The following is a 23,183-nucleotide window of genomic DNA, read 5'->3' on the forward strand; positions in this document are numbered from 1 at the left end:
GGTAGAGATGAGGCCGCCAAATTGTACCTGCCTATACTTTTATTTTGCTTTGTATGTATTTTTCTGCACTAATTTTGTGGTTTACAACAAAAGTGTATTCATTCATCCATTCATTCACCGTCTCTTTGACTAGTATCAGTTTATGGCTATCTAGTATCATACGCGTTTACACTCCCGCCTCCCTATCTATCAGGGAAAGTTGATTTTCCATATCGAGTGCATTATTACGAATGGTTCCTTTATGCTGACAGTTAAATGGTAAGAATACTGACCCCGAAACATGGGTTTGCTTGTTGTTCTGGCTTGGGATAATTGATACCGATTTATCGCTGCCCACGATCAGGGAATAACTAGTCCCTATCAGGTACAATGTATTATTTTTGGAATAATAAAACGTGAAGTTCCATACATAGAAGAGAAAATAAGCGTTTTCTATAGAAGCAAACTTTTACCAAGTGCTTTTGATAAGTCAAATAAATCTACTTTGACATAATATTATGGTAAAGCAATAGTCATTATGTCTTTATTAAAATTGCTAATTCGCATATAGTGCGACAAGACTCTCTTGGCACTTGAATGACATTCACAGGGGGGCGCTGTTGGAGAGGAAATGCTTAGAATATTCAAACAAGAACAAAGGGGACACTTGACGGCAACGTTAGTTCCGATTTTCGCCACGCGCCAAGATAGCCTTGTCGCACTGTACATTTTCCTTCATAGTAGATACCTATTCATTTTAAAGTAGCTAATAAATTTATTTATTTAATTGCGTTTATAGGGGTAACTAAACTATACCAAGATTAATACAGCTTTTGCGTAATTTCGGTACAGGAATTTACTTAAATTAAATTTACAAGGTTAACCACATTTTCCTCATTTGGCAAGACTGTCCTACGGCTTTAAATCAAATGTAGATTATGGATTATCTCTAAAGGTGGGCTATGTATAGCTGAAAAATAAAATCACTTCAACAGCTTTTGTATTGGAAACGCGATTTGCAGCACGCGTGTAAACGCGTATGTCAAAACGAGAGTTATGTGCAGAAAGAACTTTTGTTTTTTCTGCACATAACTTTCGTTTTGTCACTTCGTTGTCCGTCTGTCTATCTGTCTGTCTGTACGTCTGTCCGTCGTGTCTGTCAAGAAAACCTATAGGATACCTACTTCCCGTTGACCTAGAATCAAGAAATTTGATAGGTAGGTCTTATAGCACAAGTAAAGGAATAAATCCGAAAACCGTGAATTTGTGGTTACTTCACAAAAAAAATGTATTTTCAATTTTCATAGTAAGATAACTATACCAATTGGGTTATCATAAAGGCTTTATCTGTACATTCTTAAACAGATTTTAATTTATATTTATAGTTTTTGATTTATTGTGCAAAATGTCGAAAAAAATACCGAGTACGGAACACTCGGTACGCGAGTCCGACCCGCACTAAGTCCGAGTTTTTAAAAATTCGAGCCCTAAGGGCTGCCCTTAGTGACTCAGCGCGCTAGGGCTGCACTGGCCCTTGACAATGAAAAATGAAAAATTGAAAAAATATTTATTTAACAAAACAGTTTTGTCAATTTTAAACATTTTCTGATGGTACCCACACTAGATAGTCCTGTGTCGTGGGTAACTGATTCGCATTAACAATAAAAAATGTAACTGGAAATTGACGCTCGACGCTATGATTTCTATTTCATGTCCCGCACTGTGATCTTGTGAAAACTGGCCACCCCAGCAATACAATTTTACTAGCAACAGTAAAACCTATTACCCTATATGGGGGATATGTTAATCACTCGTATTTATTATGTTGTCGCATGAATAAATCAAAAGCGCAGGAATAATGTGGAGATATCGGGCTTTATTGAAACGGCAGCTTTCTGCTGAAGCTGTTAGCTTCTTATTATATGTTAATACCATGCTAATGTTGAGATGGAACTTATCATTAGTGTTGCCAGTAGGAAAGATTTTTATGGATTTTTTTAGGTTGTTATACCTACTTCACACAGTTAGCGGTACAAACATAGCGACATAGGATTCATGATAGTTAAGCATTAGACCACAGGTGGCATTACTTAATAATAAATAACTAAATTATAAAATTACCAGCAGCTTTATGAGAGATTTTTGATTTTTTATTTTTATAAAACAGGCTTTACAAAACCTCAGGGATTTGAATTTTGAACCCCACTGGCCTCCAAGCTTGGGTAGTAAATATCTTTCAACTATAAATATTAAAATACAACAGGCTAATGCCCTCTTTCTATCTTTTCATGAGAAACAAGTTTGACGCGAGTTTAAGTAATCAATTAGTTTTCAATTTGAATAAAATTAGTTTCATTTTGTTTTTTCACGTGAATCAAACAATTTCAATAAGCACCCGAAACTATTATACATAAAAAAAATATCTTCATATGATACCCCACTTGGTATAGTTATCTTATTTTGAAAATTGAAAATACTAATTATTTGTTCCTGAACACATTCTAATTTTATTTTTCCGATGTAACCACACATTAACGGTTTTCGGATTTATTCCTTTACTTGTGCTATAAGACCTACCTACCTACCAAATTTCATGATGCTAGGTCAACGGGAAGTACCCTATCGGTTTTCTTGACAGACACGACGGACAGACTGCCAAGAAAGTGATCCTATAAGGGTTCATTTTCGAAACCCTAAAAAGGGAACGTCCCAGAAAATCCGGTAGTCATGGTAACCCGCATATCACGCTGTCCGGCAATAAGACACCGCGAATGTATGGAGGCGGCACGATTTCTCGGTACATTTACATTAGACACCGGTACACGGTGTACCAAAGTGGATACTTATACACTATACAGTCATACCAAAGTATCCACACGTCGACACATGAGCTTAGATCGTTGACATTTGATCATGACGTGTGTATGAATGAGATCTATATGACTGTATCCAGTATATCAGATTGTATCGTGGCTTTACATTTTCATTGAATTAAACACCGCTTGCATTTTCGCTAATGAAAAAGTTTAACCTGAGTCATATAGTGACTTTAGTATGGACACCTGTGTCAAGAGTCCACCGGTACAGCGGTATATCAAAGTGAATATACAGTCATACCAAAGTATCCACACGTCGACACATGAGCTTAGATCGTTGACATTTGATCATGACGTGTGTATGAATGAGATTTATATGACTGTGTCCAGTATATAGTAGTGGAATCTAGTAAATGGCACAGGCCGGTGTCGGGCAGGAGCGAGCAAGCGGGTCACATGATGTTATGATTAAGCAACCGGGACCACCAGTGCTTTGCGGGCTTTTCAGGAATTTTGTTGATCCGCCCCTTGAATAACCCCATGTTGAAATCTAGTGGGAACATCGCCGAAGTGAAATGTCATTTCTAAAAATAAAAATACCTAAAGGTTTTTGTATCATAAAAAAACTTTTAAAATTCATTCTACCTTAGGGCGCTTATTAAGGTTGTGTAACAAACTGAATTTAAGTAACAGCGATCATGCACTCATCCGATTGAATGCGTAAAAATACGGATATAAAAAATATCTACGACATATTATTATTTATTTTTATTTTATTTTTATTTTTATTTTGTTTATTAGAAAGTAATCAACAGCGTAAATACATAATTATTATTTAAATTTAAATCTAGTTATAACAGAAGGCCAAAAGAGATTACTTAAAATTATAATTAAAACTATTTTTAACAGAATAGATTTAGAATAAATGTAGGTATATACAATAATATTATAATTACAACAGTGTGTGTGTATGCTTGGGTGTGTGTGTATGCGTGTGTGCTTTTGTGTGTGTGAGTGTGTGCGTGTGTATATGTGTGTGTGTATGTGTAAGTGGGAGTGTGTGATTGCATGCATATTTAGATGTTAGCTACTTTTTTTTACGATGATAGTTTCTTAATTCCTTTTTAAATTTATTTATTATTTATTTATTATTTAATTAGAACGGCCATAAAGCCCAATTACACTAATTAAAAGCTACCATAAAAAACAAAAAGGAACGTATTTTCACGGACTTGCATCGGATGAGTGCGTAACCGCCGTAAAGGTCTTCAAATAATGCCACACTTTTCATGACATTCCTTTAAAAAGTTTTAGAAACCTCACTAGTTTAGGTTAGAATTTTTGTACAACTTAATGAGCACAATGTTATCCTTAGAAAATGCCACTTATTTTTAGAGAAGGCATCTATTGTATAATAGACAAAATCGTTCAGACAACAAACAGTAAATAAAATAATCAAAAAGCAGTGGACTTAAGCTCACGATTATTTACAATACGAGCGTAAATAATAGCGTAATTCAGCGTGAAAAAGTTTTTGTTTGCAAGTGAATTCTCACTTTCCCTTTAACGGACACCTGGTATTCAGACTTGAGCTTAATTATTCGCCAGACGTCTCCTACCATGTGTTCTCGAAAACTAAAATTAAAATTCTCAGAATGGTTTTGTTAGTAAATTACTAAACTTAGGAAATGAAAATAACGTCGCTCGATAGGTAGTTACAGTGGAGCATCAGTCATTCTAAATAGGCGGAGCGATAGATATTTCGAAACAATTCTTGATAAACCTCGTTATTTACTCTCTTTATATTCCTATTTAAGATTATTAATTTATTATCTGACCACAAAGTTTTTAAAAAAAAAAGGAATAATTTAGAACCCAATTTAGTTTCAATACAATATCATAGCGCATAATAGCGGCCTAATTTTAGATGTTGGTATATGATAAGATGACATTGACAATGTGTTATAACAAACCTCCCAGAAAACAGACAGACAGACAGGCAGCAAAGTGATTCTATAAGGGTTCCGTTTTTCTTTTTGAGGCACGGAACCCTATAAATAAAGATAAAAACCAATTTGAGTTTTCTGAACCTTGGGTTCTTTTTTGACACTTTAAAATTTATACTTACTTCGGCACTAGTGCTGTAGCTACAGATTAGTGAAAGAAGTCGAAAGTAACTCGATCATAAACTCGAAATGAAAATCCGCAACAATGGTAGGAGTTAACACCTTAAGCATGAGCAGACAGTGAATGACCGATTGCAACAACCTCGAGCGATATCTTTACACCGAGCGACAACAGGCTTTCATAGTACACAGTCTTAAGTAAAACTTAAGGCTTTAAAATCTATACTTACTACGGCACTAGTTCTATAGCTACAGATTAGTGAAAGAAAGTCGAAAGGAGCTCGATCATAACTCGAAATGAAAATCCGCAACAATGGTAGGAGTTAACACCTTAAGCATGAGCAGACAGTGAATGACCGATTGCAACAACCTCGAGCGATATCTTTACACCGAGCGACAACAGGCTTTCATAGTACACAGCCTTAAGAAAAACTTAAGGTAGCTCTTCACGGGCCTCGGCCGTGAAAAAGAGCAAATCTGTGCTGTATAACTTGTAATTTAAAAAAAAGCCAAGTGCGAGTCAGACACGCGTACCGAGGGTTCCGTACTACAGTCGTATTTTTTCGACATTTTGCACAATAAATCAAAAACTAATAGGTATGCATAAAAATAAATAAAAATCTGTTTTAGAATGTACAGGTAAAGAAAGCCCTTTCATATTATGATACCCCACTTGATATAGTAATCTTACTTTGAAAGTTGAAAATACGAATTATGTATTTGTTTATTTGCGAGCCTGACTCGCACTTGGCCGGTTTTTTAATCAAAGTGCTAATCTTGAATTCTTTACGAACATTTCACGCGAGATATCTCAGGTATCAATGCAGAAATTGCAGAAAATACTGAAAGTACACGATTTATTTATAAGAGACAGTTATCGATATGTCACTAACGTTTCTTGCTTACATAAAGGAACAATTACTGCCTTCTTATTATAACTATTGGTTCAATCACGTAGGCGTCTTATTAGAAATTGCTTTCATATTTTTAATCAATTTAACTTTCTATCCTTTCGAATTAAAGTCCTGGGGCTAGAATACTACAATAATTTACAGTCGACATTCCGTTAACTACAGGTCTATCAAGTCATCCTACGCTTTTAGTTTCGCTACTTTATCCGCGCTTAACTATACAAAGCCCTATAGCTTTAGGGCCAAAACACTACACACGATACCACGTCGCATCGTTGCACGTTGCGACGTTGTGTCGCGTATCTTACAAATTCAACAATTGACGACCAAAGAGATTACAATAGGGTACCCACTACTGTACACTTATCAGTACCCTTATTATAAATGCGAAAGTGTGTTTGTTTGTTGGTTTATTGGTTTGTCCTTCAATCACGTCGAAACTGTGCAACGGATTGACGTGACTTTTTGCAAAATATCTTTGGATCAACCTTGTGACAATTTTCTTTCAACGACATCGTATAGAAAACGTCGTTCCGTTCATCATACAAGTACGACGTCGCATCATATTTTTATAAGGTGCATTTCATCCAGTTCCACGATACGTTATCGCATCGTGACAAGACGTCGCAACGTGCCACAATGCGAGATCGTATCGCGTATATGTGTTTTGGCCCGCAGCTCTTGTTTGATTTCCTTCAAATTATTTTGAATGGTCATTGGACAGTTTCCTTATTAAATTCTATGTTCAATGGACAAATCTGTTCAGATCAGATTGGGTTAAGTACAGGGTGATTATTATTAAACTTGGTTGCCTTGAGGCTTATGAGGTTTAATTCTGCAACCTGTTAATAACTTTTTTGGGGAAATCTCTTTTTTGGGAAAATTGACGCAAAATTTCAGTAATTTTTACTTGGTTCTTCTTTTACTAACGTCGTAAAACCGAAACGAAGATGTAAATACCAAACTCTGTCATAACTCGAAAATTCAGTCTAACAATTTATTTTATTTTATTCAGTTACAAGTTAGGCCTCGATGCAATCTCACCTGGTGGTAAGTTATGATGCAGTCAAAGATGGAAGCGGGCTAACCTGGAAAGAGTATGGCAGTTTTTATTACACCCATGCATACCATGGAACGCTAAATCGCTTGGCAGCACGGCTTTGTGGTAACTAGCCACGGCCGAAGCCTCCCACCAGACCAGACCAGACATTTAGAAATTATAAAATTCCAAATCCCTACCAGGATTCGAACCCGGGACCTTCCACTAATAAGACCACAGCGCTTATCACTGCGCCAGGGAGGTCGTCAAAAGTCGTCGAAGTCTACTTCGATTAGCGTAGGTAGTACTAATATTTGCGGCAGCCGTCAGCCGTGGTAGCCCTACACAATAGAGCAAATAAATCAGCGTCCACAATCCCAGTAAATATCCACCTAAAAGTGAAAAGCAAATTAAATTGGAAATGCAATCGTTTAACTATCGCGGAAAAGTGGCTCGACCTGGATCTGGGCCCCACGGACGCGTGGTCGGTTCGTTATACGCAACAATTAAAGTTCTCACCGTCAGAGGTTATCGACGGATCACCCGGGCGTGTTATAACGAGACGCCTTGGACTACAGTCGGATTACAGGAGCGTGGGTATTGTTAAGCAATTCATTAAGTATAGAAAAACCATCATTTTTTAGTTCCATTTTCAGGACAAGCAAGATCTTTCGTCTTGATAGTATATTAGTTGCATCGCTACGTCATGTTGTGCTCGATGAGTGAGCAGCTTCCACAGTTATAGCTTCTTTTCCATACTGGTCGTGAATGAAAACTTCTCTAGCGTCATTCAAATCTGCACAGCGACATCTAGTTTGCAATGTTGAAGTTTTTACGCAAAAGTTAAAGTTCTCATCATCGACGGGTCACCCAGCGAGTAACAAGTAGACGCCTTGGATTACACCGGATTCCAGGAGCGTGGATTTTACTAAGCTAGACTAATAATAAAGTCGAAGAAACCATAACTCTTGGTTTCATAACTTAACCGCAGTAATATTAAAAGAATATTTATGACGCTACTGAAGAAACATGAATCTTCTATGCAGATTCGTTTTAAAATATTTTCAGCGAACGATTTCTGGAATTCATGGTCAATATAGGAGCTTCTTTAGGAGACCATCAGACGACATGAGTCACATACAAACTTTATGCAATGCACAAAGGATGAATGTAACACGTGTCGTCTGAATGGTCCCACCAGACGACCATTTAGACGACACGTGTTATATCGCAGTTATTTTGACTATGAATTCCAGTGTTAGATACACATTTCTAGTCTTGGCTAGTCTTTTTTACGTAAATGTGACCGTAATTTGATATCTCAATTATAATTAATTTAAATTTGAGTACCTACCTACAAGAAAGGTTGTAAAAATTTCGCCAATTTTGTACTCTTGAGATTTGCTTTACATTGTTTCTTTATGTGCAAACCTTCATGGCAAATGTTTCACAACAGGTGCAATATAAATTCACTGCGTACCTGAAAACACGCCGAGCACGGCCGCAGTCATAATTTGCGTTACTTGTATTATAATTTGGCACCGCACGAGGTGGTAATCAATATACAATGTATGTTTATGTGTGTCTCCAATCTGTTGCCGGACAAAGTCCGATAGGAGTAAACATTGCGATATTGTGCTAAATGGTTTCGATGCGATTTAAATTAAAGGACATGAGCGCCTTGTTATAGTAGATAGAGTCAAGTACATTATGTTCATCATCATCATCATCATGATCAACCCATCACCGGCTCACCACAGAGCATGAGCCTCTCAGAGTGAGAAGGGTTTTGACCAGTCTACCACGCTGGCCATGTGCGGGTTGATACTTCACACACCTTTGAGAACATTTTGATGTTTTCACTATGTTTTCCTTCACCGTTAGAGCAAGTGATATTTAATTACTTAAAACGCACATAACTTCGAAAAGTTAGAGGTGCGTGCCCGGGATCGAACCCCCGACCTCCGATTAGAAGGCGGACGGAGGCGGAGGCACTAGGCTATCAGTTATCACAGCATTTGACGTTATGTTGCCAGTTATAAAACAGTATATCTAAATATATGAAAGGAACTGACTGACTGACTGATCTATAACGCACAGCTCTACTGGACGGATCAGGCTGAAATAGCTGGAACGGCTGGCATGCAGACAGGTTTTATGACGTAGACATCCGCTAAGGCTTTTTGAAAATTTATCCCCTAAGGGGGTAAAACAGGTGTTTGAAACTTGTGTAGCCCACGCGGACGAAGTCGCGGGAATAAGCTAGTCATCGGTATAAGCAGATTTTTATTTATTTTCATGCATTATAGTTTTTGATTTAACGTGCAGAATGTCGAAAAAAATACGACTGCAGTACGGAACCCTCTGTGCGCGAGTCTGACTCGCACTTGGCTAGTTTTTTTCAGGTTTTGATCTACCATGCTTAAACAACTGTTTCATCATCATCATAGTTAACCAATCAATATCATTAAACTGTTATCATGTTCCCATCACAGCAGCTATTGTTGGTTCTCTAAAATGTAACGAAAGAACGGGCAACTAATGCAAGCTTTCTTTGCATAAGAGTGGATCTACCGGTTATCAATTAAGCAGTAATAATCAAGATTGATGCTGGACACCAGATCTATCTTTTTAATACCACTTGGCGGCCTCGACGGTATTCGGGGCCTCCGTCGACCAGGCCGACGGAAGAGACCGCACACTATAATGGGGCCCTCTTTCCTCCCCCTCGCTCCCACTATCAAGAGCGAGCGAAGCGAGCTCGGGACTCGGGGCATTCCGACTCGGATGGGTTAGGTTAGAAGGGGATGGCGGGGTCTGAAGGGCAATAAAATAAGGGCACCTACAACATAGATTGCCTCATAAAGTGATAATGACAAGAGTAAACTAGAAACTATAAATGACAAGGTATGGTCAAGCGAATAAAAATTTTCACGGTTTAGAAACCAAATAAATCAGCGCCACCTCTTAGATACTAATGAACGACCCGTTTGAAATCCAGACGTCACTGAGGTTGCATTGGTGCACGAGCACCAATGAGTCGGTGCCATTTTATTTGTTCAATAACCCTGTTCATACGAAGTTATATATAAGTCAATGATCCTACCAATGTTTTGTGGTCCAGTCATAACAAGCGGTGTTCGAATTCAACAATCAACAGTACCCGTAGTATAAGATTTTACGTCTCACCAAACGTTGCTAGAATTCGAGAGTCAAAACACTTCCGCGTTATAGTAAACTGGATCTTAAATGCCTTGTTTTAAAGCTCAAGTTTGTCTACACATCAACAGCCAGCGCTCCAAGCGGAAACGTTGCGATATTAAAATCAGTGGCATTGAATTTTTGACTTCAATTCAAGGCCCTTTAGGTCCATTTTACTTTGATGTTATTTTGTTTCGATTCTCGAATTCTAGCAACGTTTGGTGAGACGTAAAATCTTATACTACGGGTACAGCGCCGGCTGTCAGCGCCTCTATATTTAGACATGCTTTCGATTTCTATTCGTTTTTGCGCTATTGAAGTTTTACTTTTAAAGGCCGACCCTTTTTTGCCCGTTTTAGGGTCTGTACCTCAAAAGGTTTGATAGCGTAAAGCTGTAATAGCGTAGAGGTTAGTCCGCCTTCGAATCAGAGGTCGAGGGTTCGATACCGGGCACGCACCTCTAACTTTTCGGAGTTACGTGCGTTTTAATTAATTAAACATCACTTGTAAGGAAAACATCGTGAGGAAACCTGCATGCCTGAGAGTTCTCCATAATGTTCTCAAAGGCGTGTGAAGTCTACTAATCCGCACATGGCCAGCGCTATGGCGAAAACCCTTCTTACTCTGAGAGGAGACCCGTGCTCTGTAGAAAATCGATGATGGGTTGATCATGATGATGATGACCTCAAAAGGAAAACCCCTTATAGGATCACTTCTTTGTATGTATGTAGTGTCTGTTAAAAAACGTATAGGGTACTTTCCGTTGACCTAGAATCATGAAATTTGTCAGATAGGTACGAGTAGGTCTTATATAGCACAAGTAAAGGGAAAAATCCGAAATTCATGAAGTTCATGAACAAATCAATTAATGTTTTCAATTTTAAAGAATTCTCCGAAGTTTACGTTCCGCTTCAGTAAAGACTGGGCAAAGTCAAAGTACGCTCTATAGATCGCATGTCATCGAATCCTTTCAGTGAATTCATCTTAAATAGACGACACAGACAATTATCTTTTTGTTCAAAAACAAAGACTGAATACTTGAATAGAGACAAGGTTATATTTGGAAAGCATTGTATAACCGTAGTTGTATTTACTATGTAAATAGTACAGCGGCGACAAACAAGTTTCAACTATAATAAAACGAACAATGAAGGTTACTTCTCTACATAGTATAAAATAAAGTCGCCTCCTGCGTCTGTATGTATGTATGTATGTATGAACGCGTAGATCTTTTTAACTACGCAACGGATTTTAATGCGGTTTTCACCAATAGATAGAGTGATTCAAGAGAAAGGTTTATAGCTATAGTTTAGTTCTCAAAAAATTAGAGATCCCTAGAGAAATTGAAATAATGTGAATTAGGTCGGAAAAAAATCCTCTCATTTGAGAGTTTCCGAGGCAATGACACCACATTAGTATCTGCGTTGCACCCATGCGAAGCCGGGGCGGGTCGCTAGTTTGGTATAAACTATTATCAACTACATAGTTAGGAAGTTTGTCAAAGGTTCTTTTTTTACGAAGATCCTCCTTATATCATCCTCTATCTGCTTAAAAATGAACCCAGAAAAACAGACAAACAGATAAACCCTAAATATTCATCATCATCATCATCATGATCAACCCATCGCCGGCTCACTACAGAGCACGGGTCTCCTCTCAGATTAAGAAGGGTTTTGGCCATAGTCTACCACGCTGGCCAAGTGCGGATTGGCAGACTTCACATACCTTTGAGAACATTATGGAGAACCCTAAATATTACCGAGATGAAAGTAGATTAGACTACTTCTGTACCTGCCAGTGAAAGTCTTGTCAAAATCGATTCAGCCGTTCCGAAGATTAACCCAGAAAAACAGACAAACAAACATTTTTAGATGGATGCTAATCATCATAAATGAGCTTAAATAAGAGCTAGTTATTTCGAAATCACAAAATATATTTATTTTTAACACAATTTTATGTATTTGTATAATTATCAATTAAACATCATCATCATTATTACACGTTTCTAATCAGATAAATAAATAAATAAATAAATTTACAGGAAAATCGAAAAATCGCGTGAGAAGCGATTGTTTTTAATAAGATTATAGTGAACTATTTGAAAATAGATTAGTATCCCTGATTAGGATTCACGCAATGTTATCTCTCGACACACGCGCGGCCTTACCAAGGCTGAATCGAATCTTTGTTACAGATATAATTATCTACAAGTAAGCAAGATTTCTGAGCAGTTTTCCTTTCCTATTACTTACTAGCTTATGCTCGCTTCATCCGCATGGACTACACAAATTTCCAACCTCTATTTCACCCCCCTTGGGGTTGAATTTTCAAAAATCCTTTCTTAGCGGATGCCAACGTCATAATAGCTATCTATCTGCAAGCCAAATTTCAGCTCGATCCATCCAGTAGTTTGAGCTGTGCGTTGATAGATCAGTCAGTCAGTCAGTCACCTTTTCCTTTTATACATTAAGATGTATCATATTCAATACATTGACCTTTGCTGGAAGTAGTTAATTAAGTATAAACTTCCCAAACTATATTCCCAAAAATAATAATGATAATTAGGTATGTTATTGAAGTGATAATGCAATCACATTTGGAGAAAATACAGTACTGTACATATGTATAGTCAGAGATATTTCTCGTATAAATCTCGCAAATTGCTATTGCGCTGGAACCATGTCTCATTATCATCGAAATGACGTCATTTTGAGACGTCAGCCGAAATAAAAATATACCATCAGCTCGAAACTTCAGTCTAGTCTATCACTAAAACGGCGGCCACGCGCATTAGCAATTTGCGGGACTTATACTCTGAACTTTTATTGAAGGATATGGGAGTCCACTGCATTAATTTATCATCCAAACAAAAAACATTATCCTATAAAATAAATATATTAATTATAAGCAGGTTAAAACTCACCTTTTTAATGGAGTGTTTTAATGTTAACAACTAACACCCAATCACAATGCAGAGAGAAAAATTTATAGTCGTTTAAAATTAGAAATTTCCTAAAAATATGTCAAGTTTTTTTTAATTATTATCAACATAAAGAATGTTTAACAAGTCCACTTAACATAGCAAAAAAAAACTATGAAGGTTTAGATGAAGTGTGTCATTCCGTCTACTTATCAATAGGTACAATAATATAAGTATGTATTGATAAGTATCTAATAAAGTATTAGAAATATTTAACCACATTGTTAATATGTTTAGCCATAAGTATGAATGCATATAATTATTGCATCATTCAAATTCCACGCTTACAAATAACAAGCCGAAGATTGATTAACATATAAATAATAACTATTAGCTGTACTGGGAAACAATTGAACAAGATAATCGCACTTTCTTATTTGCCCAAAACCAATTTAGACAAACAAGTACCAAATTAAAAGCTGGAATCAATCTTTATAATCAGATTGAAGCATTGTTCTACATGTAAGACATGTGTTTAGGATCCAATAACCCATTGCACATGCCTAAAAAATGGTGAGTATAAAAACTGGGCATTCAGAATGCTAAATCTCACTTTCAATGATCAAGTGATGAAAGTTGGCTGTATGATTAAGTGCCTTTGCATAAAAAAATTTATAAAAATCAACTGTCATAAATTTGATAGTATCTAATGGTTTTTAACCTTTGCCTCTTAACAATTAATTAAAAAAAAAATAGGTTGTTCATAGTGTAAAAAGCACTTACCCATCTGTTGTTACAGAGTTCACAGATAATGTGTCCGGGAACGTCATCTGGTGATCGGTATCCTCTGTTTTTTCTTTTGGCAAGTCTTTGATTTCTGGCGAGGAATCAGGCGGTTCTTCTGCACTTGGGGATTTTTTTGAAACATTATGAAGCCCCGAAAGATCAACATTGGAGTTAACCTCGTCTGCTTGAAGAGCTTCTGACAGCACAAGAATGAAGAGAGCACAACTGAAAAGTGGAATATTCAGGATTATTGACCAAGTCTTTGTTGTGGGAATATTTCTTATTACGGTGGAATTTGCTTACCTTGAAAGCACTGAGATAGTCAGTAACGACGTGTAAATAATACACAGTCCACCCTTCATCGTAATATTAGTGCAATATCCACAGTATAGTTCATTTTGTGAGTTAAATTAAAACATATTCACAGTGCATTCGAATGAGTAATTAAAATAAACCAATACATTAAACCACGCTTCACACAGACACGCGTATATTATTTTTATTCATGATTTTCACGAGTAATATGAAAGAAACAGCTTTTAATACGAGAAATTAAAAAACAAGAAATAACACGAAAGGAACCCACGAACATTTTCTTAAAACCTGTCAAAAACTGACAGTTACGAAATACCCGTGTTTTCATGGTTGAATGATCCATATTCGACAGCATCCTATTGGTCAAAATTGACCAATTTAATTGATTATCCAAGGTTCACCAATGGTAATAAAACATTTAACACATTAGCCTTTTTTCCATTGGCTTACATTGTATGACAATCAACTACGTTCCTTTACAAGCTTAGGTTGCTCGACAAATATAGCGTTTTGTTTTTAACATTAATCGTAATAAGATTATATCAGAGAGAAATAGTCGCTATTTCCACTTAACTAGATATAAATAAGAAGTAAAATTCACGCTGGCAAAACATCACACCACCGCCGACCGACAGAAATTATCACCAAAACATTAACCAACAGAGGTCGCTGGTGCAGTCAAAAAAACCACAAAAAAACGTCCGTGCACAGAAATCCACATCAACAGTCAATCGCGGTTAAATTTTAATTAAAATGGAAGCGTTATACGCAATTCCTTTCACTGTTCTTGAAATACCTAATATTAAAATCAAAAAGCCATCATGGTTGCAAGCTCCGTCGGCGATGACAACATTTTCCTTGGTGTTATTTTCATACTTTTTAGTGACTGGAGGTTAGTTTTGTGTTCAAAGATTCTATTTGATTCTTATGTGAATTCGTATTTTAATGAACTGCCTGGAGACGGGAACGCTGTGGTCCAGTCCAGAGTTGGCTCTTAGTATATTTTCTATATTGGATGTGTTCTTGGCCGTGGCAACCGAATTCATTTCGTGAAACCTGCATCAATCATTATTACAATCTCAACTGTTGTGATTGGCTGAATTTGTGCTATTCTTGTTGCAACAATGCATTATAGCCAATCTCAGTAGCCAATGATGAGCGAGCGTCAACTAATCAGAGGTGATTGCGATCGTGACATTGTAGCTGTCATTCTACCGCAATCGAGCTGCCGGCAGTAGACTGTTTTCGCTATAAGCTGCGTAAACATAGAATAAGTATGGATCTATCTATGATCTTAAGACTGCCAAGTCAACTGGCAACAATCAATTTAAAAAGTATAAGTAGTAGTTTAAAATATATGTAGGTAATTACTGTTTCTTTTGTTGTAGGTATAATTTATGATGTCATCGTGGAGCCTCCGAGTGTTGGGTCCACCACAGATGAACACGGTCACAGCAGGCCCGTAGCATTCATGCCAAACCGAGTGAACGGACAATACATCATGGAAGGCTTAGCATCAAGCTTCCTTTTCTCTCTTGGAGGCCTGGGCTTTATAATCCTAGATCGTACTCACAACCCTACCACACCAAAGCTGAACAGAATCTTGCTAATATCTGTAGCTTTTCTATGTATACTAGTGTCTTTCTTCACAACCTGGGTATTTATGAGGATGAAGTTACCTGGGTATTTGCAGAACTGATTTTACATATTTTATTTCAGAAATGTAATCCTATTTCTGTAATATTAAGTTGAAATATATTTTTAATATTTTACAATAATATATTAATTTTTTTGTTTGATTTTCATGTGAGCTTATCAATCAGGTTTTGGTCACATCAACATGCATCAAAGTAATAGTAGTAAATGCATCATATACAAGGTTTAAGTGCTGCTATATGTATTAAGTGTATTTTCGTTATCTTGTTATAATATCATATGCAACGTGTTCCATATTGCAGATACTTATTAATATTTTTTATCAAATACATAGTAAGTAATATTATTCAATTATCTTTTAATGATCCAATTGACATAAATATTTAAACACTAGCTGATGCCCGCGGCTTCGCCCGCGTGGATCTAGGTTTTCAGTTACATGTTCACTAAGGATTTTTACAATAAAACTAAAACTGGAAGATATTTCATTTATTAAAACTAAGTTTCACTAAACAATATAATAATCCTATCAAATATTTGGCAGTTTCATTGAGTACAATACAATCTATAAGTCCCGCATTGTGCTGGAACCATGTCTTATTAACATCGAAATGACGTGATGTTGACGTTAGCTCGAAACTTCAGTCTAGTGCTGACGTGACTAAAATGGCGGCCACGCGCATTAGCAATTTGCGGGACATATTAGAAAAATAATATAAGTAAACTTTTGTATAAAATACAAATGGAGCACAATACAGATTGAGAAGGTAAACACTCATACATTTGACTAAACAAAAAATTAACTAAGGAAGACTACATACAATTTTCATAAGAACATTTTCAAAGTCTTAAATATAGTGAGATACATTGAGATTTGAAGGATTTTGTCATAGATGAGCTGATTAATAGTATTACATTATCGATAGTTTAATAAGCGCCGATAGTATTGTTCCCCAATTATAGCATAAGTATCAAGTACAAGTAGTGCTAAATCACTCTTACTCACTTCGATAGTATCGATACTATCGATAGTATTGATACTATTGAAGCTGATACTATCGATACAATTTTTTTTTACCAATACTATTGTTCTATATCATACTATCGATAGTATCGTTACTATCGTTAGGCTGTCAATACTATTTATATGACGTCAACTATCGATAGTCTATCGATAATTTAGCGATAGTCGACTATCGATAGGCAACTCTAGTTTCCATATTCCATCTTAATTCTCTTACAACTCTTTTTAAAACCCATACCATATTACCATAAAGGATTATTCCAAGGCACAGATTGGAAATTTGTATGAGGTTACATAAGACTGTGAGTCAGACTGTGTCATGTCAGAGTCTTTTTAACCCCCAACCGAGTTACTTTTCTTCATATAAATTTGCAATCTGCAGTCTGTCCGCGCTTTAGAAGTATCTCGAACGTGGCACAGTTAGGCATGAATCATAAATCATTTACATTATTTCATATTATTCCTGATTCAATTTTCTTTCAACTTTTATAAAGATTTCATGGAAATTGTTAGCTCACTTATGACAAAGTAATATACTTCTAGATATAAATTGGAATATCGGCTAATTTTCTTCACAGTCTTATCCTGAAGGAGCTGAAAAATGAAAAAAAAATACATGTCAAATATATCCATGGTATGTTAGTATTAATCTACTAATCTAATTTGGGGGGTTCCTTTAATTGAGAAATATTAGGTAGAGAAGGCTCAGATAATAAAATACCAAAATTAAGTAAGATACTACTAACTCATTAATTTCTCATTGTTACTGACAATTTATTGGGTCTTGTCTGAAATAATGTTTATAAAAAATACTGAGTATTTTATTTCAAAACAATAAGTACCTATTTAAAAAAATCTTAACCTTTTGTAGATTTTTAATTATACTGAAAATCTATTGAAGTTTTGACTATTTGAAGTACGTAATTTGAATTCAAATAGATTCTAATATATTTATTATATTTAATATAGGTATATCTTAGATTCTAATATATTTATTAGAATCTAACTAGCTGATGCCTGTGACTTCATCTACATGTATATTTATGTTTTAAAAAACCTTTATTTTCTAGTAAGAGTTGCATCTCTAAGATGCAAGCTGCCTCTGTGCAAATGTCGTGTTGTGAGCCGTTGAAAAGATAACAAACAGACAGTTACTTTTGCATTCATAATATGTATTTGTTTGGATAGTATGTATAATGAATACTTACTGACAAAAATCTGAGCTCTTATCAATGATATGTTCAAACTCTGCAAAGGACAGTGCACCATCATCATCAAGGTCGGCTTCTTCTAGAACATTCTGCACCAGCTGCTGTATTTCAGAGTCGCTAAGCTTGAGCTCTGGACCACATAGCCGTTCTATCACCTCACGTAGGTCTGATACGCCTATCATGTCATCACCGTCAAAGTCTAGAATCATAGCATAGACATAGACTTATAAGATGGTCAGTGGTGTGTACATGGTTTGAAGTTAAGGAGGGTATTTAGGAGGAATCTTTTTACAGGAGGATCACAATACAAAAATAAACATTAAGTTATCACTACCCATATTATAAACTAGCTGATGCCAGTGACTTCGTCCGCGTGGAATTAGTTTTTTTTAAATCCTGAGGGAACTCTTTGATTTTCCAAGATAAAAAGTAGCCTATGTCACTCTAAGTTTTTATCTATACCCATGCTTTAATCACGTCAATCCGTTGCACCGTTGCTTGATTGAAGGACAAACCAACAAACAAACACACTTTTGCATTTATAATAAGGGTACTAATGTGAAAGTGTGTTGGTTTGTCCTTCAATCACATCGCAACGGAGCAACTGAACGACGTGATTTTTTGCATGGGTATAGTCAAAGACCTGGAGAGTGACATAGGATACTTTTTATCCTGGAAAAATAAAGTTCCCACAGGAAACTCACCGATTTTTCTAGATAAAAAGTATCTCGAATGTAAGCTACCTCTGTGTTTTTGGTCAAGATTAGTTCAGCGGTTGAGCCATGTAAATGTGACAGATTGACAGACACTTTCATGTCATCTAAAAATATAAAAGGAAAAGGTAACTCGACTGACTGATTTATCAAGGCACAGGATAAACTACTGGACGGATCAGGTTGAAATTTGGCATGCAGACAGCTATTATGACTTAGTCGTAAGAAAGGACTTTTGGAAATTCAACCCCCAACGGGGTAAAACAGGGATTTGAAATTTACATAGCATAAGCTAGTAATATGGAAGTAGGGATTGACTCACCAAAAATTCTAAATGCATGTTCAGCCTTCACAGCCTTAGGAGCATTTTCACTGAACACCGACATCATGTCAAGGAAGTCTTCAAATGTGCAGTCCCCATCATTGCTGGAGCTGAAGACCTTGCATATCCTGTCTCTGAAGGGATTCACTCGTAACTCGGGGTATTGGAGAATCTTGGCCATCGGTAGTTTGGCATTTTTGTTGTGGCCCACCTTTTCTGGGGCCAGGGCTTTGAACTTTTGATGTGCACTGGATAGAAAGTAAAGTAATGATTTATTTGTGTTATTTTACATTACTTTTGAACATCAGATCACAGGTGCAGATGGGATTGTCAATTATTTTTTGAAATTAAACTATTGATTAAACTGAATTTAAATAATTATTGTTTGATTTGGCAAAATATCTTGGGATGGAAATTAGTATAGAATCTTGACCAAGAATAACCATTTGACTTAATTTTTTTTAGTTATATACTTAATATAAAGTACATTATGAACTTACTATAGCACTTCCTTTTTAGTAAAATACGTGAGATCCTGAAACATAAGGAGTTAAGAATTAGTCATTGATTGATTCACTGTGTTCTAATTAATGCCTACTTACCTCATAATCTTGAAGTTCTTCCTCTGTGAACTGGCTTTTGCCCTGGCCCATATTAAATTAGAGGCAAGCTACTTCAATAATTCACTCAAAAATCTTAATAAATATTTTATTTTCAATGTTTTTAAAGTAAACAAACAACAAAGCACTTGACAGATTTTTGCAAGTACTCTGTGGATTTTTGACTGACTGTGACTGTCACTGTCATGTCATTGTCATTTTAAGATGTTATCTCCGTTTTGTTGTTGCTGTTTAGGTAGGTAGTGAAAGAATTTGAACAATTAAACATTTTAAAATTTTACATAATATAAATAACTTATAACACAATTATTTACTAATAGTCACTAATTATTGTTGTTGCTTGAGTACCTGAAAAAAAAACCTCATGTTTGAATGCGATGATCAGAAAAATCTCAAAAAATTGTAATGAAAGTCGCCTGATTGGAAAACCATAGCAAAAAATGTCCTTTACCATTTCTCGGTATTGATGGAAATATGGAACCTTTTTTGTAAGGTCCTCCCGGGATGAGCTCGCAAAGCGCTTGAAATCTAGCTTTGCAAGAGCTTGTCCTCCACGTATGAAAGCGAGTCAGTACAACACAGGTCATATTGGGGCTTCTGCGTGGATACCCAGGTGCCCAGGCCCGATAGGTCGTGCAGTCTAACGAATCACCTGAAAAAACAAATCTTTCATCAAATTAACAGTTCTGTATCTGTTTGAAGAATTTGAATTATTATTTATACTACAATATATCCATGGTTAGAAGGTTCCATAAGGTAGACTTCGAACTTAAAATAGCTGAATGCTAATTTCGCCGTTTCAAAGAACTGGCCCATTAGCTCAGTTGGTTAGAGCGTCGTGCTAATAACGCGAAGGTCGCGGGTTCGATCCCCTCATGGGCCACTATTTTTTTTTAATATTTTAAGTTTTAACTAGCTACCTAAGTAGGTGAGTATTTTAATTTTTTAACAAAATTGAGAAAGGTGAATGTAAAAAGTCTTCAATGTATAAGTCTTCATTTTTGTTTAAGTACCCTCATTTCAAGTCTGTAAAAAAGTTGCGCTGTAGAATACTCGTACAAAGCTGGGAACTGCTCGCTGAGAACCCTGCTGACACTCCTACACTAGTCTGCGTGTATAGAAACACTTACTATTGGTATAAAAGACACTGTCGTTCCGACTCCACATGGCCACATAGGCCGCGTTAACGCCAGCGCTGGACAGGACCTGTGACAGAGCGTCCGTGCGCTGTTCGCTGCTCACATCGGCGAGAACTCCGCTGATACTCCTACATCTAGCCTGCGCCTGCGTGTAGTTCCGCCTTTTGGGCAGCAAGAAGAACATGCCTGTAGCCGGAACACAGGTGGAATTAACGCCAGCTGAAAAAACAACGATAGACTTTGGGGTCCCAAGTTGCTGGAATAGCGACCTCGCGCCGGAAGACGCAGTGTTGGAAGACCCCCTAGGTGGACGGACGACATCAGACGAGTCGCAGGGAGTCGCTGGATTAAGGCGGCGTAAGATCGTGGCATGTGGAAGTCCCTACAAGAGCCCTACGTCCAGCCAGTGGACTTCTATCGGTTGATGATGATAAAAAACACACTGTAAAAAATCGTGTACGCAGGGATATTCATCTGCATGGATTTAGGTTTTAAAAATCTCGTGTGAAATCTTTGATTTTCCGGGATAGTCTAGTAGATAGAAAAGTAGTCTATGTTATTCTCAGGTCTTTAACGAAGGATGTAAAAAATCACATAGATCCGTAGCGAAGTGATTGAAGGACAAACCAGCTAACATATAAACCACTTTCACATTTATAATAATAATTATTAATAGGTATGGGTAGTGAGGTAGGTAGTGATTTTTTAATCTCGTGGGAAAGCTTTGATTTTCCGGAATAAAAAGTTCTGGAATAAAAGACCATAGTCTTCTCTGGGATACAACTTCTAAGCTAGGTATCTTTGTACTCAATTACATCAAAATTCAAAATGGATTTACCGTGAAAATGTAACAGACTGATAGATAGACAAATATACAGACAGTTATATTTATCACAGTATAAAGAAGTACAATCTACTTAATATTCTTACTCTACTCTGTGATAATTTGTCAGTAAGTATGGATATGGATTCGGTAGGTCTGAGGTTCGATTCCGGGCACGCACCTCTAGCTTTTCTAAGCTATGTGTTTTTAAGCAATTAAATAAATATCACTTGCTGTAACGGTGAAGGAAAACAGCGTGAGGAAACCTGCATACCTGAGAGTTCTCTATAATGTTCTCAAAGGTGTGTAAAGTCTGCCAATCCGCACTTTGCTAGCGTGGTAGATTATGGCTAAGCCGTTCTCATTCTGAGAGGAGACTCGTTCTCAGTAGTGAGCCGGCGATGGGTTGATGATGATCAGTGGCGCGCATAAGGTTTAAAACTAGGGTAAGCATTTAGGTAGAAAGTAGAAACTGGCAGGTAATCATGAAAAATAAGCACTGATTTAATACAATTAGGGTAAGCAGTACTTTTATGCCTCTATGACTTGCACGCTACTCGTGATGATGATGATGATGATGATGATGATGATGATGATGATGATGATGGATTACTTACGTAAAGGCTTCCCATAGATGCTGTAGTAATCATATCTAGTATCATTAGTTAATGATAACCCACCATCTGCTTCCGCACATTTCAGTACTTCACAGGTATATTCCAAAGGCTCAACATCACCATCACCATCCTTGAAGCTCATTTCAGGGCTAAAGTTCAGTGCCAGAGCCTTTTTCTGTATGCCAAGTCTTTGGCAACTGGTCAGGGAGGTGAAGTTTGCCTTGGCAGCTATGCCAAGTGTGGAACGGTGGCATTTCTCGATTAAATTGTACTTGGGCACGATTGTTGGTGATTCAATGGAGCATTTGTTATTGGCCGATGTTTTTGTAACAATAAATGCTGTGATTAAGAACTTTAGTAACATGATACCTTATTTTACTGATGAAAATTATACACATTTCTAGTAAACCCTTATTTTAAAATTATAGAGAGTTGTCCATCCGTTAGCACTGTCGTTCACAGGCCATTATTTTTATTTTCTATACTTACCTAGATCAACGCGGGAATCTGGAATTTTCGTGTAGTAAAAAAAGATCTAAATACGGCTGTTTTTAAACCCTTCAAGTATGAAAATGATGGAAAACACTGACCTTCCCATAGATTGGATTAGGTACATACCTACTCACTGCCATGTGATGAGTGACAAAATAATTCACTACTTCCTCGCCTTGTTGTCACATAGTAAATTGCCATGTCCAACTGACTGACTAAACGTACTTATTTAATAATTATTGTAATAATGTTCGAATCGAAAAACCACCCAGTTTGCTGGTTCTTCTCACGAGGGTCGTATTCCAAACTAGCACGATTCACTTGACGAATTCCTCTTCTTCTTTCTTCCTGGGTATATTTTCTGTAGGTACCTAGACGTCTAATTACGGACAATGGATACGTAGCTATCCATTGTCCGTAAGACCCCTGGTATGGCTCCACGCTTATACCTATTGGCCGCAGAAACCGTAAAA

The 23,183-nt window shown here is 36.7% G+C and overlaps 4 protein-coding genes and 1 non-coding gene across 5 annotated transcripts in view; 2 read left to right on the forward strand and 3 right to left on the reverse strand.

The window, feature by feature from the left end:
- LOC117986892 (SUN domain-containing ossification factor) overlaps positions 1–14,470 on the reverse strand; it is an 80,875-nt gene extending 66,405 nt beyond the window's left edge. The window contains 2 exon segments of the mRNA XM_034973860.2: positions 13,776–14,003; positions 14,082–14,470. Coding sequence (XP_034829751.2) covers positions 13,776–14,003; positions 14,082–14,140 — 287 coding nt within the window. The 5' untranslated portion in view covers positions 14,141–14,470.
- Positions 14,471–14,759: 289 nt separating this feature from the next.
- On the forward strand, positions 14,760–16,283 carry LOC117984967 (oligosaccharyltransferase complex subunit ostc-A). Its single transcript, XM_034971680.2, has 2 exons — positions 14,760–14,985; positions 15,482–16,283. Exons 1-2 carry the CDS (start codon positions 14,847–14,849, stop codon positions 15,790–15,792), a joined length of 450 nt encoding a protein of 149 aa, XP_034827571.1. The 5' UTR covers positions 14,760–14,846; the 3' UTR covers positions 15,793–16,283.
- LOC117991607 (calcium and integrin-binding protein 1-like) lies at positions 16,224–19,796 on the reverse strand. The gene is made up of 5 exons (XM_034979234.2): positions 19,622–19,796; positions 19,520–19,554; positions 19,020–19,267; positions 17,982–18,183; positions 16,224–17,367 (listed from the first exon to the last, which is right to left on the reverse strand). Exons 1-5 carry the CDS (start codon positions 19,670–19,672, stop codon positions 17,346–17,348), a joined length of 558 nt encoding a protein of 185 aa, XP_034835125.1. The 5' UTR covers positions 19,673–19,796; the 3' UTR covers positions 16,224–17,345.
- Positions 19,797–19,874: 78 nt separating this feature from the next.
- LOC117989965 (uncharacterized) lies at positions 19,875–22,588 on the reverse strand. Its single transcript, XM_034977402.2, has 4 exons — positions 22,219–22,588; positions 20,770–20,997; positions 20,091–20,291; positions 19,875–19,987 (listed from the first exon to the last, which is right to left on the reverse strand). Exons 1-4 carry the CDS (start codon positions 22,580–22,582, stop codon positions 19,953–19,955), a joined length of 828 nt encoding a protein of 275 aa, XP_034833293.1. The 5' UTR covers positions 22,583–22,588; the 3' UTR covers positions 19,875–19,952.
- TRNAI-AAU (transfer RNA isoleucine (anticodon AAU)) lies at positions 20,449–20,522 on the forward strand. Its single transcript has one exon. It is a non-coding gene; the product is annotated as a tRNA-Ile (tRNA).
- Positions 22,589–23,183: the final 595 nt, after the last annotated feature.

This window comes from Maniola hyperantus, chromosome 1, assembly GCF_902806685.2.
Source record: "Maniola hyperantus chromosome 1, iAphHyp1.2, whole genome shotgun sequence".
Classification (NCBI taxonomy): domain Eukaryota; kingdom Metazoa; phylum Arthropoda; class Insecta; order Lepidoptera; family Nymphalidae; genus Maniola; species Maniola hyperantus.